Raw genomic sequence first — 15,091 nt, 5'->3', positions numbered from 1 at the left:
AGAGGCTAAGGCAGGAAGATCACTTGTGGCCAGAAGTTCAAGACCAGCCTGGGCAACATAGTGAGACTCTTGTCTCTACAAAAATTTTTAAAAATTAGCTGTACATGGTGGCATGCACCTGTAGTCCTAGCTATTTGGGAGGCTGAGGTGGGAGGAGCTCTTGCTGCGGTGGGCTATGAAGGTGCCACTGCACTCCATCCTGGGCAACAGGGCGAGGCCCCATCTTGAAAAAAAAGAAAATATGAAAACTCCTATTTCTATGTATTTCTAAATCTCATTATTTCTTCACTTTTTATTTTTATATATCGTAATACTTATGATATAGTAAAGCATAATACATTTCTAATTCATAAGTAATGTGCAATACTTTGCCATTTATCACTGTGAGTGATGAATCAAAAGCATTTAGAGATCACCGGTGCAGATAAATAGGCAGTGCTCAGGTGTCTCTGTGTATGTGACTGAATATAGGAATTCAGCATTTAGTACTTTCTCTACAGGAAGAGATCTCCCAGAAAATTTTAACTTCATATTTATTTATGCAGAGAACATGTTTTAGTGACTGGTTACCTTAGTGATTGGTATCTGTCTGCTCCTTCCCGATGGCACTTTCTGTTCTCTCTCAGTGCTCAGTGTTCTGGGGCTAAAAAGCACTTGGGAGGCCACAGAATCTGTAGACACTTTTATTTGACATATGAGTAAGCAGACCCCTGTTGCTAAGAGTGGCAAGTGCAGAGTAATTCTTCCTAAAAGGTGAGAAGAGAGAAAGGAAATTATTTTGCAAAGTGTTATTTACTTAATTTTATTTTATCTTTTTATTTTGTGAGACAGAGTCTCACTCTGTAGCCCAGGCTGGAGTGCAGTGGTGTGATCGTGGCTCACTGCAGCCTCAACATTCTGGGCTCAAGTAATCCTCTTGCCTCAGCCTCCGAAGTTGCTGGGACCACAGGCACATGCCACCATACCCAGCTAATTTTCTGTATTTTTTGTAGAGATGAGATCTCCTTTGTTGCCCATGCTGGTCTTGAACTCCTGGGCTCAAGCGAACTTTCTGCCTTGGCCGCCCAAATTGCTGGGATTTTAAAAGCATCAATAATGATATATAATCAAATTTGTATAGATAAGTTAAAGTTAATGGCAAAATTGTATGTGAGAATTAGCGTTGATTCCCTACGTTCTGTTTCCTAACTTTTGTCATTTTATTTTTTATTTGACTGGAAGTCTCGGGTGATAAGTCATGCTTGCCTTCCTGAGAGCTAAATCAACTTTCTCTTTCTTCATTAAAATCTAAGAAGTCTTATTAATTATACGGTAATGTATGAACACTTGCTTTTTTACAACTTGTCTTCTTTTACAAAGGTCCAAGACTTAAAAAAAAAAAACACACATAAAGTGTTAGTGATTCTTCTTCAAAATTAAAGAAAAGTGAAATAATTACCCAACCTAACACAATTTAAAATTTCTTTTCAAGGCTGGTAGCTCCTTTAATATAAACCCTTAGGGTCTATACCTTAAAGGGGTCATACAAGCCAGTGAATTCATTTCCACAGCTTGTTTAGAAGCTGCCCAGTGAAGTCCTTAACACTCCTTTTCAGAATTACAGGAATTCGAGGTTGCAGTGAACTATGATTGCACCACAGCTCTCTAGCCTGGGTGACAGAGCAAGACCCTGTCTCAAAAATTTAAAAAAAAGAAAAAAAAGAGGAAAGAAAGAAAAATAGTACTCCTTTTCATAAACCTGAGGTTAATATTTTGTAAAGGGTAATGTGAAAGAGTGAAAAAACCAGAGAAGAATTTATAGTTTCACAAAGCAGTGTCCTCACATTACCTAGTTTTCTAATAAAATCCAAAAGTTCTAGGCAAAAATCCAGATGTTCTAAGAAATCCTCATGGTTAATATTATGAAAACACATATTCCATCTGAGCATGAATTTATTTAACCATCCAAATACATCATCATGGAATTCTGATCAGTGAAATTGAGTATGTTTGGTTAAATAATGAAATTTTCTTCATCACACATGTAGTTTTGAATGCTTACCAGGTCAGTCAGGCTTCATGCTTAGTACCCTGTGCTCTCTCATATAGAGGTATAATACAATTTGGGACTTTCCCAGGTAAAATTTTTCCTCTTCTGGCATATTTACCTTTACTACATTTTTATAGTTTTTCACAGTGTTATAATCATTTGCCATCACATTTTTTACTTGGGAAGCACACATTTGTATGTCTCATATTAAGGATTCAGTTTTCTTGGAATTACATTTTCAAAGTCATTATTGGAAATGTAATTTTTAGTAAACAAACTATTTGCTTTCCTGTGTAACTGAAATTATGACTCATTCAGTGGAGTGCTCAGAGCTTGCTCAATTTAAGAGAATTTTATTATGAAAACATAAATCTCTTTAAAAAACCATGGCATGTTTCTCCCCTAACCCCCAAGCAGTTAGTTCAAGTAGAGACCCTCTAGAAAACAGCACCTTGTGTTGACTAAGAGTTTTGCAACCATGTCAAAGGCCAGGTATTAAAATTGCTATTGTTGAGCTGATAACTGAGTAGAAATTTGCCAGGAATTTAACAGATAACAAGGAAAGTACCTGATAAAGAGTGAGATCTGTTGAAGAGCAGTCATTACCACCATCACAATGGCTCAGAAAAATTGCTTTGTTTGGAAAAGGAGGGTTTGTGTGACTGCTAGGGAGATGTCTTATATTCATTTGTCATTTGTTTGGTTAGGTGTTTAATGGACACATATTGTATATTAGATACTGTGCTTAGCACTTAGTGAGAATAATTGCTCTAGTTCCTGTTCCTGTAAGACAGAATGTATGAAATCCAGGAGCAACAACTAAGTAGGGAATCTTTTTCTCTTCCTGCTATTTGCTCTGTTTTATAATACAGGAAAATTCTGTAGAGGGTTTAGTCACTCCCTGATTTAACTTGTGACTCTCAGAGAACTCACAACAGAAATAATGGCCATCTGCATGATTTAATAAGTGGGATTTGACCCAAATGGTTCAGGAGTCTTAGGGACTGTGGACAAACCAAAAAGTTACTTAACTTTTAGGGTTCTGAATGGATATATAGAAGTATTGTAAAAACATGTGGAGAAAAAATTGAGGAGAAAAGCATTCAGTGATTGATAATTACGGCTTTGTGAGGCAGGAAGTAAATTGTACTACATTCCGTGAAAAATATTCCAAATTGTTCTAGATTGAGATTTAAAGACAATTTCTAAGAATAACAATTGGGTACATCTATATACTGTTCCATCTTTATAAAGGATGAGTGAGTGACATCATGTGTTGATTTTTCTTTCTTTATGATCATGAGACTGCTGTTCTCATGGCAGTTTTCCCAATTTAAAAACAAGTACTTACAGGGACACGGACAACTTCTTGAATGCTAAAATTTAAAATCCCCAAATATAAGTTCAAATGACACCTTTTTTGGCATTCTGGTTTTCCGACTCAATGGCATATGAAAAGTTTAGTTTAGTAGGTAAGGTGTTGTTTAATACTGAAGTCATATTTCCATTTGTTCAAAAGAAAATAGGATTTATAACATCATTAAAAGGGGTTCTCAGTCCTTGAAGCAGTGAGAAACACCTTATTCAGTTAAATTACTTAATAACACAATAAGATATACTAAAACAGAAATTAAGATTTTCCCTCCTTCATATTAAGACAGGATAGCTTTAATTAATAAAAGTAAAGTCAAGCAAACCCCCCAAAATTAAAATCCATGTTTGATATTTAAGCTAAAATACTTATAGGCTGATTTAAAGGAATGATCCCCACTTTCTTTAAAATGGAGTTATATATCTATGTTTATATTCTATAAGAGATATGCCATTTTAGAAAATCAGAAGAGGTGTATGGAACTGATAACCTTAGTCTGGAGTGGCTAGGTTATCCTTTAAAACCAGGATATATCTTTTTTCTTTCTTCCTAAATATTTTGTTATTCAGAAAAAAATTCACAGAAAAAGAAAATTATATTTAAGTAAGAGGGGATGTTGTATGCCCAAGTTCTTTAGCATGGAAGAGGGCCGATGGCTGAGAACTGCTGGAGAGAGGACAGAGCAAGGTAAGGAGGCTCTTGGTGGAATGATGCTTGTCCTCAGACCCACATGGTTTCTAGGTGAGAACCTTGAGGAGAAGAGGCATGCCTTGTGCAATTTAGTGTTTCCTGCCTTAGCTAAGTACTTCCCAGGCAGTATGAGCAAAATAGGTTGGTGGATAAATGATAAGAAGGACAGTAGGTGACATCATAGGTGACGTGGACCACTGGGTTCAATGAAGGAGCCTGTGTTTTGGAACCATTCAGACACCTGTGTTGAACTCTAGCTCTGCTACCCCTTTCTTGGGTGGCCTGACATATGTTATTTTCTCTACTGAGATTGTGATATCTCTATTTTAAAGTGGGATACTTACTGTTGGGATTTCAAGGAGCCCATACAAACTGGTCTTTCATTCCTGAGTTCCAAAGAGACCATGAGAGTGATGGCAACTGGATCATCAGCTTTATTGCTGCAAAAGGAAGCTGGCAATGTGACTTAGTTCTATGGCCGCATGGTCTTACTAATAGCCCTGCTCTAAGTCAATGGAAGTGTGAAGCGTGAGAATGCAACTCCACTCAACACCTACCCACAGGGCGTTAGGATGGAATGATTTCATTTATGGAGGTAATCAGTAAGTCTTCCTTCTCATCCCACTCTTCCAATCTGATTTTGAATATTCTGTAAATCAGTGGAAATTAGCATATTAACTGGGTTAGGCAGGGTTTACAGAGCCAATTTTTCTTTCTTTCTTTTTTTTCTTTTTTTTAAGTCTTCTAGGGGCCAGGCATGGTGGCTCATGCCTGTAATCCTAGTACTTTGGGAGGCCAAGGCATGCAGATCACTTGAGGTTAGGAGTTCGAGACCAGCCTTGCCAGCGTGGTGAAACCCTGTCTCTACTAAAAATACAAAAATTCGTCAGGCGTGGTGGCAGGTGCCTGTATTCCCAGCTTCTCGGGAAGCTGAGGCAGGAGAATCGCTTGAATACGGGAGGTGGAAGTTGCAGTGAAACGAAATGCACCACTGCACTCTTGCCTGGGTGACAGAGTGAGGCTGCATCTCAAAAAAAAAAAAAAAAAAGCCTTTTAAAAGGTGTCTGCCATGGCCTCATGGGTTGTTCTGTTGCCTAATCAATGATTCTTTGGAGCCAGCTAGAATAGGGCTTTCTTAATGCTGGGTAGAGGGACTGTTTCCAGCAAATGTTTAGGAAACCTGCTTTGTGGAGGTAATGGTTTCCTAGCAATAATACCAGCCTGAACTTTCCTGAGCTATATTTTTTGTAGTTTAATCTACTAGATTGGATGAGGCTCTGACTGAGTTCCTTACACAAGCAATAAGGGCAAGAGATCCGGAGAGAGATTACACCATCTAAAAGAAGCTGTCACATGTCATATAAGAATGTCAGGATGAGTAGACTTATTTTAACTACTTGGAAAAGTTTATAAGATTCCCAAAACCTTTATACCTCCACACTTTTTTGTTATTTTTATTACCATCTGTTTACTGTCCTATTATGATTAGCCAGAAAGCTCTTAAAATGGAAAGGATTTATGTGTATGATTTTAGTGGTAGTAAAGAAAAAAGAGCAGTGGAGTAAATATTTCTGCCAGGTCGGTGGGGGACCTAGGAGGGGAGAGTGGGCTGTAGCATCTTGTAGGCTGCATCTCAGAAGTCTGTGGAAAGAGAAAAAACAGAGTGTGGGAGACAGGGGCAGTGGCCCTGTCAATAACAAGAAGTCAATAATAGAAATTACACTCGGTTCTTAGTAAGCCAGAGACAAATAGGTAGGTTTCCTGAACATAGCTAGACTGAAATTAATGCTTGTAAAAGTCAAGAAGTTTTTAAAAATGTATTTCCTAATTTATTCCTAATTTAAAAATAAAACATTTTTTCTTAGCAAGTTATCCTGACATCACAGATATGTTAATTTGGATAAGATTCTTAGATGAAGTGAATTGATTAATGTGAAAATTAATTCATGAATCTTAGATATCAGCAAGTGAGTAGGATTTGGGAGTTGTTTGACAATATTTCTTATATATAGTATTCGTTTTTCCTAGATCATCTGACTGCCAGTATTTCATCTTGAGAGTGGCAATTTAAAAAGGAAAAACATTTTTTTCCCCTGGGCTTAGACTCCACTAAAACTTGTGGGTTGAACATTTTACCCAAATATAGACCTTTTAGTGATTAAGCTAATTTACTCTTTTCAAACTGTGACATCCTGTTTATAAGAAAGAAGACTTACAAAAAGTAATCTGAGCATGAACTAACTCTTCTAAAGTCAACATCTTGGTGAACTTATGTGTTAAATGAGTCACAAATATTTGGATGAAGATTTTTTCTGGTTTTGAAAGAGAAAGTACTTGGGAAAAAATGTCATTTTGGTTTCATTGAAATGGAAACATTTGAAAAAATGAAATTCACTGGTGAGCCTATCATGTAACAGGTTTACACACATATTTCTTAAGTCAGTTCTGTGAAGTTTTAGAGCCGTATCCTCCATGGGCCAACTCTTAACCATCACGAGATGCATTTATAATTATTCCCAGAAATAAGCTTTTAATGTTGCAAAAAGTAAAAATTTTATAATATTTGAAAGTAATATTATTCACTTTGTAAAATGTGTTCTAAAATTATTTTTGTCCCAAAAGAAAGCTGAACGATGCCTATTCAAATTATTTACCTGACAGAAAAGTGCTCTTTATTGACCCTTTATTATTTGAAAATGTCATTATGAGCAACTTAAAATTTAATTTCTCTACAATAATGTTATACTCAGCATTTTATACTTGATTTAATATATACTTGCAATTCATACTTGATTTTTAATATATACCTGCAACATTAGCAAAATTAAATTTCTCTACAATAATGTTATACTCAGTATTTTATACTTGATTTTAATATATACTTGCAATTTATACTTGATTTTTAATATATACCTGCAACTTATTAGCAAAATTTAATTTCTCTACAATAATGTTATACTCAGTATTTTATACTTGATCTTTGATATACTTGCAATTTACTGGTTGAATTTTTGTGAATTGGGCAAATCCATGCTCTGTTTAGGCACCTCCAGTCTCTATGCTGTTGGTCCTAAAATCCTTATCTTCTGCCCTGATCTATTAAGTGTTAGATTTGCATGTAAAGATCTTGTTGGTTATTACCTCAAGCACTTCTAACCTGTCAGTTCTCAGTTTTAATTACTTTTTTTTTTTAAGTCACTCTTTCTTCCCCTATTCAGTTACAATATCACCAAAGACCCACAATGTGGGTCTTTGATCACCAGAGAGCTCTTCCTCTCACTTATCCCACCAAGTAATTGGCCATGAATCCTTGATGATTTGGCCTGTAAAATGACTCTTCTTGCCATCTCTGCCCTAACTCAGACACAATAATTTCTTAGCTAATTCAGAACAAAAGCTTCTCATGGGGCTTCCCTGTCAATTTGTTCTTCTCTGCCACTAGATCTTTCTGTGGAGATAGTCAAACACGAATATATAGGACTTATCTCCTGAGAGACTTTTACCTATTCTCCATGGAGTTAAGATCAAATCTTTACAATCTGATACAGCCTACTTTTTCTAGATTTCTCTCTTCTACTTTTCTGCTCTTTGGCCCAATACATGTGGAGATTCATCCATGACTAAAAGTCATTTGACTATACTATATATTTTCCACACTGTGCTATTCCATGTTTTGATCCTCATTACCTAAGACCCACTTTTCCCCTTCCTACTTTCCTTCTTCCAGAAGTAAAAATCACTTCTTCTATGTCCTCTCATAGTACTTTTTTATTCTCTTTGCCATCATGCAATATACCCCATTGAGGTTAACTGTCTATATGAGGATTTCTTGGGCTAAATTATGAATTTTTCAAGAAAGGTATTTGATTTCAAGAGAGGTAAGAAATCAAATAAAAATAGTTTCACTGTTGGGACTTAATAAATGCCCCCATATTAATGGGGTACTAAACAAAGGGTGTGTTGAAATGAACCCAGATTCTTATAGGTATAGTTATTGTTCCAAGTGGATGGAGAAGTACTTCAAGGATTAGAGTAAAAAAAAACAAGAGCCTTGCCAATATTTTTTTTCTTGAGAGCTATGGTTTTATTTTATGACAGTCATGGGAATTTCTCAGAAAAGTCAGAGAATAATGAATGGTAGTATTACCTGCAAATTTCTGTTTGTTTTCATTCGAACCGTCAAGTCATTGTCTCTGGCATTTGTTAGTGATTCATTGTATTGATGACTTTAAAATAAGAACCATCACTAGAGTTGTTCACTTGCTGTTCAGTTTGGCATTAAGTTGATTAGCTAGCATGTATTTATTGGCAAGGAGGTAAATATGCTAAGTTAAATGCACACCAATAAAAGTGTAATCCCTATCTTCTATTTGTTAAAATAGAGGTGGAAAAAGAAACTTAGTACACATAGAATAATTAAGTACTAGACTGAGATGGATTATATAAATGTAAATGAAACATGGAGCAAGGAAAAATCATGATGATCTGAAGAAGCAATGAAAGGTTTCATTAAGAAAAACTTAACTTGTTCTTGAAAAATAGGTAAGAATTACGAGTGAAAATGAGAAATTCAAAATGAAGAAAATAATGTAACTCCATTGACAAGAATACTAGATTTCTATGTTTTGCAAACCAAAATTTAGTTAGTAATTTTAGCAACACCTAGATTGTTTACTTTTAAGACTATGAAGTTATTTTGTTTTACTTTGTTTTGTCTCCAGGTGGATCCGATATTGAATATCTGGACTTCTATAAGCCTGTCGTGTGGTTCTGGATCCTTGTAGGGCTTGCTTACTTTGCTGCTGTCCTGAGCATGATTGGAGATTGGCTCCGAGTGATATCTAAAAAGACAAAAGAAGAGGTGAGAATTAAGAAGTGTGCAAAAAACTTCTATTTAGTTAATTCAATAAAGGTTATTTTAAATTATTTTTATGTTTACATTTAAAATATTTAAACATTTTAAAATGTTAATATTTTCTATTTGGCATGAATTTGCTGTATGAGGCTATGAGCAAATATATGAGTTGTAATTTATTCACTTAGAAAATGTTTCTGTGCCAATTGCTGTCTCAGAACTGAGGGTAATTTCTAATGAAAAAGGATGTAACTAGAAACATTTTCTTCATTATTTCTTTTTTTTTTTCTTTCTTTTGTTCTCAAGGGCACAAAATAAATTTTATTCTGTAAATAAAAATATAATAGAAAATATTTGTATCAAGATATCAGTAGCATGAAATAGTGGATGTTTTAAATAATGTGGAAGGCTTTTTACCTTTAACTTATTTTATTTTTCTTATGTCTATATAAATTTGTACGTACACATGTATATATATTCCAAAGCTGTATGCATTATGGCCGTTTTCCCTGTATATAGATTTTAACAATTTTAAAAGGTGTCAATTTATTTATCTTATACAACTAAACATATAGAAGTGAACATTAGAATTTTGACCCATGAAATTTGGGAAAATTTGAAATTTAAATATTGATTTTGAAATTCTATTGTTTGGAAATTAAATTTTGATTTCATATTTACATATCCAGGATCACTATTAGTTTGAATGTGACAGGGTAATGTTTTATTATGAAATGTGTATTTCTTGCTTCTGGGTCTTAGTCAACTTTGCTAATTGTTTCAGAGAACAACAAATCTGTAAAACCTGTCCCTATAGTACCCATTGCCTTCGTTTAACTATCTATTCCTAGACCACAGATACCAGTGTCAGACTCTTTGATGGCTATAAGCATGAATTCTTTAAGCATACACCCAAAAGGAATAGAATAAGATAGAAAATGATGAAATTAACTTCCCTTTACAAATGTTTTCTTTGAAAATTATCAAGTCGTATAATTTTTTTTTTTTTGAGATGAAGTCTCGCTTTGTTATCCAGGCTGGAGTGCAGTGACATGATCTAAGCTCACTGCAATCTCTGCCTCCCAGGTTCAAGTGATTCTCCCACCTCAGCCTCCCGAGTATCTGGGACTACAGGCTCGCACCACCAGGCCCAGCTAAATTTTTTTTGTATTTTTAGTAGAGACGGAGTTTCATCTTGTTGGCCAGGCTGGTCTAGAACTCCTGACCTTCAAGTGATCTGCCCGCCTCTGCCTCCCAAAGTACCAGGACTACAGGCATGAGCCACCGTGCCAGGCCAAGTCATACAATTTTTTATTCATACCCAAGGTGCCTGTGTGAACTAGCAAGAATGTAAATTATCCATACTTTACTTCAAGGATACCATATTTCCTAATTGGGAATTTACTTATTCAGTCTGTATGCAATAGTCTATATCTTAGTTGCATCATCAAATTGAAATATTTTTATTATAAACAAGTCAGTAAGACAATATGCTTGACACTATAATTTAAAGTGTATGAAAAGCCTTGCTTTGAATAGGACCTCAATGGATTTGCCTTAACCTTAGGCTCATTGTATGTGGTGTGCGTGTGTGAGTGTGGTGTGTGTGGGGGTGGTGGGAGATGGGAGAGAGAGAGAAATATAATGGATGGTTATTCTTCATGTGTACTTCATGTGTATCTTGAGATGCTAAGGGAAAAAATGGAAATTGTAGCTAGGGAATGTTTTGGACAACATAGCTAAAAAGAGAACTACTCAAACATCAAGCAATAATCTGGCTTTCAAATGGATTTGAAAACACATGCACACAAGCATGTATTTCTTAAATAAAATAGACTTGAGCAGAACCTATTTCATACGGTCAGGTAGTTAGGAAAAGTATTGTTTTGCGATACACAAATACACACATATAATATTATAAATAAACTATGTATTATATACATACACACTTAATATCTTAATATTTTTGTGGTCCACAGTCCAAAAGTTTGAAAGCCACTAAGGCACAGATAGTACAGAGGGAAATTTTGTATCTTTATAAATTGATGAAATTGGTATAGAATATCTGCTTAAATGTTTAAAACTCATATTACTAAAAAACAGTGCTTTTTGTGATAGGACTAGCTGGGTCAAAGAATTAGCATACTTTTCCAAAGTAATGAGTCTGCTCTAGCTGTTACAACAAAATATGACGGACTGGGTGTTATAACATGGGACTTTTTTTTTCCTCACAATTCTGGAAGCTAGAAGTCCAAGAAGGTGCTAGCAGGGTTGGTTTCTGGTGAGGCCTCTCTCCTAGGCTTGCGGGTGGTGCCTTCCCACTGTGTCCTCATATGGCCTTTTCTCTGTGTGCATGCATGAGAGAGAGTGAGAGATCGTGTGAGCATGCACACTCTGGTTTATTTTTCTCTTCTTAAAAGGACACCAGTCCTATCGGATTAGGGCCCCACTTTTTTGACCTCATTGAACCTTAGTTACCTTCTTTAAAGCCGTGTCTCCAAGTGCAGTCACACTGGGGCTTAGGGCTTCAACATATGACTTTTGGGGAGACACAAATCAGGCCATAACACCATCTTTTCAAATAAATACAAATTTCTACATAACTGATTTATTCAAAATGAAAACAAGACCGGGTGGGATTGCTTACGCCTGTAATCCCAGCACTTTGGGAGGCTGAGGCAGGCAGATCACTTGAGCCTAGCAGTTTAAGATCAGTCTGGCCAACATGGTGAAACTTCATCTCTACTAAAAATACAAAAATTAGCTGGGCATGGGGGTGGGTGCCTGTAGTCCCAGCTACAGTGAGAGTGAGGCAGGGGAATCCTTTGAACCTGGGAGGCGAAGGTTGCAGTGAGCAGAGATGGCGCTACTGTACTCCAGCCTGGGTAACAGAGCCAGACTTTGTCTCAAACAAACAAACAAACAAACAAGCAAACAAACAAAAAAAACAAGGTTGTGTCCCTACTTATGAGTGATCTTCATGACTCTCAACTGAAAGTATGAGATGTAGCATTGTGTTTTCATGCTAGTTAAACATTGCAGGGTTTTTTGGTTTTGTTTTTTGTTTTTTCTTACCACACATCTTTTGGCATGTACCTAATATTCTGGGTAGCATGTACTTTCTGGTGATTGCATCTGTCGAAAGCTCCCATGAGTCAAGGCTACGACCAGAGCTTTAAGTGAACCCTCCAAAGTTTCAGCTGCTCTGGACAGGGGAGCCAGTTGAAATGGAGCTTTCAATTGGAGTAGATATGTATATTTTCTGATTTATAATGTAATTTAGGGAACTGCAAAATGGGGTCACGAATTCAACAGAGAATGTGAAGAAAGACAGGGAAAGGCCCCTTATAATTTTCAAAATATTATCATGGCCAAAGTTTTTATAAACAAAATACTGTTAAAATTTCTAAAGCAATGGAAAACGATTATTAGACAATTTTAGTTTTGAAATAACTCACTAAAGGGTATAAATCAATAAAAGCCAACTAAATGTATTCTAGTTGTCATCTCTGTGTAAATGAACAAATGCCAGGTGACTGCTCAATAGATATTCCTTACTTTCCATGCCCAAGTCATTCTGGGCGCTGTTAGTTTTAAAAATTCCCAAAGTGTTAAGAAATAACAAAGTTATTTCTAGTTTTCAGTTTTGATGAATAAAAACACTAAACATTTTTGATAACTGGGAATCTTCTTCACTAAAAAATTTAACTGGTACAAAATATAAAAAATACAAAATTAAATATAGCTTCAAATTTTCCAAGTGATAATACTTGGACACATGCTTTCCCTGAATGAAAAGATTTTGGCTAATAACCCCAATCTTATATTATTTTTTCAAAAACAAATCTGCTTAAACCATACAGGTTTAAGTATGAAAATATAGATCTAGTCATATATGCCCTTATTCCATTTCTGTTTTTTATGTTAAAACATATTCTGTTTCCAGCCAGGCGCTGTGGCTCATGCCTGTACTTTGGGAGGCTGAGGCGGGAGGATCGCCAGAGGTCAGGAGTTTGATACCAGCCTGGCGAATATGGTGAAACCCCGTCTCTACTAAAAATACAAAAATTAGCTGGGTATGGGGGTGGGTGCCTGTAGTCCCAGCTACTCAGGAGGCTGAGGCAGGAGAATTGCTTGGACCCGGGGAGGCAGAGGTTCCAGTGAGCCGAGATCATGCCACTGCACTCTAGCCTGGGTGACAGAGCAAGACTCCATCTCCAAAAAAATAAAAATAAAATAAAAAATAAAATAAATTCTGTTTCCAATGAAGAATACTTTTAATGAAATTATGTTTTGTTTTCCATCAACATGCTGAAATAAAACATGATATAGCTAATCCATCTGAAATATTTGAAGAGGAAATGATTTGTTGAAACATACTATATATTCAAAAGTGCCACATATAATTATAGTTGATCTGCATCAAGGAAAACAATAATGAGCTTGGTAATTTTCCAGTTTTCCACGGAAACATATGCATTTCTATAAAAGCGTTTCTTTGTCTATTTTTTAAGCTCCAGTGGAGGGTAGGCACATGTTTAACAGAAAGGATTGGTAAGCTAACTTATCTTTTCTATGAAACTGTGTACTCTCTTCTGAGGAAATAATGTTTCCATTTACAAAATAAAACTTATTTAGATATTCTGGATAATACAATAATACTGCTACCTGAGGGAGGCATAATAGAAATAAGATGTGACCACCAGACTCAGAAGGTAAAATCTGTGCTTGCTTAGGAGGAAAGCAGGGAGTAGAGCATCGTTACTACACACAGGCATACCTCAGGTTCCTACTGTTTACATTTCTTGAGCTTGAAAGGGCCTGTGATTTCTACATATTTCTTCTATCGATGCCCAGGCACCGGTGTTTGGGTGTTCCTGTGCACATATGAGATAAACACCACTGCGGCCCACACCATAGCATGCTAGTGTTGTCAGGCTGGGTGGCACCACAGCTGGCCACAGTGAATTGATAGGCAAGCAATGCTTCTCTACCAATATCATTTCCTTAGTCTCTGGAGATGTTTATGCAAATAGAGGCTCTCACTTTAGTAAGTTGGCATTGTATTGTATGAAAACTACACCCTTTGACTGGACAACGCTAGTGCCAAGAAGCCTTGAAAGACTGTCCCTGGATTTTTATTTCACCCCAATTTTGTGAAGGGGCCTGAGAATGTGAAAGAACATAGTTTTGTTTTGTTTTGCTAATTACCTGGTGGCAGCATTTGGTCTCCTCTAAATTTCACTCTGGGTGGCAATGACTGTTTCAGGAAAAGAGCTGGGACTTGGAGGCTCTTTATCTTTGCCAGAGATGAGCAATTAAGAAATAGTTGCAGCCTGGGCCCTGGAAAGTTTGCAGTATATCACTTTATCATTATTTCTTATGGGAGAAGTGCTTTCAATCTGAAAGATTTTATATGCCATTTGAATAGCTTAGACTTTATTCAGAAAACTTTAGGGAGCCATTGAAGGATTTTAAGTAAGTGGAATGAATGATGTTAGCAACAGTGAGGAAGATGAATTAGTTGCAAACAAAGCTGGATTCAGGAAAATCAGTTGGGAGAGTTATTGCAGGTATCCAGATACTATCAAACGAAGGGTCTAGGGTAGCAGTGGGATAGAGATGAAAGTTCAGATTTCAAACATATTTGGGGGATAAAAGGAATAGAATTTGGTAACCCATTAATTGTGCACAATAAAGAGAAAAGGAGAATGACATCCATAATTCTAACTTTGGGTGGGATTACAGAATGCTGGAAAATGAGAGATTTTGCGTAAATTGGAGCAATGAGATAGTTTTATTTTGGACATGTTGTGATTGCAGACATAGCAGATATCCAGGTAGTTCAATTCTGGAAAATTGCATCTGCGTGCCTGGAATGTAGGAGAAATTAAAGCTGGGAAGATAGTTTGGGGCCATCACTACCTGAGAGCTGTGAATATAGACGAATTCACCTAATGAAGATTCGTAAAGTTAGTCAATAGTGGAGTTAAAAACAGAACCTGGAGTAACACCTTCACTTAAGGTGTGGGATGTGGAGACTATTTAGCAAATAATGTAGTTAAATAAATTGATTTGTGGTTGGGTCTGTTGGAAAGGCAAAGGCATCGAGGTTTTGAAGAGAGGAAGATGGTTACAGTGGTAG

General features: G+C 36.2%; 1 protein-coding gene across 2 annotated transcripts in view; it reads left to right on the top strand.

The window, feature by feature from the left end:
• The window catches only part of KCNK2 (potassium two pore domain channel subfamily K member 2), a 153,447-nt gene that overhangs the window by 103,463 nt on the left and 34,893 nt on the right, over positions 1 to 15,091 (top strand). For both annotated transcript variants that reach the window (XM_001171677.7, XM_001171649.7), the window contains exon 6: positions 8,813 to 8,952. In XM_001171677.7, the coding sequence (XP_001171677.1) occupies positions 8,813 to 8,952 (140 nt within the window). The remainder of the gene's footprint in view (positions 1 to 8,812; positions 8,953 to 15,091) is intronic.

This window comes from Pan troglodytes, chromosome 1 (genome assembly GCF_028858775.2).
Source record: "Pan troglodytes isolate AG18354 chromosome 1, NHGRI_mPanTro3-v2.0_pri, whole genome shotgun sequence".
NCBI lineage: Eukaryota > Metazoa > Chordata > Mammalia > Primates > Hominidae > Pan > Pan troglodytes.
Note: the sequence above shows the minus strand (reverse complement) of the source record. Positions and strands in the feature narration are given on the sequence as shown.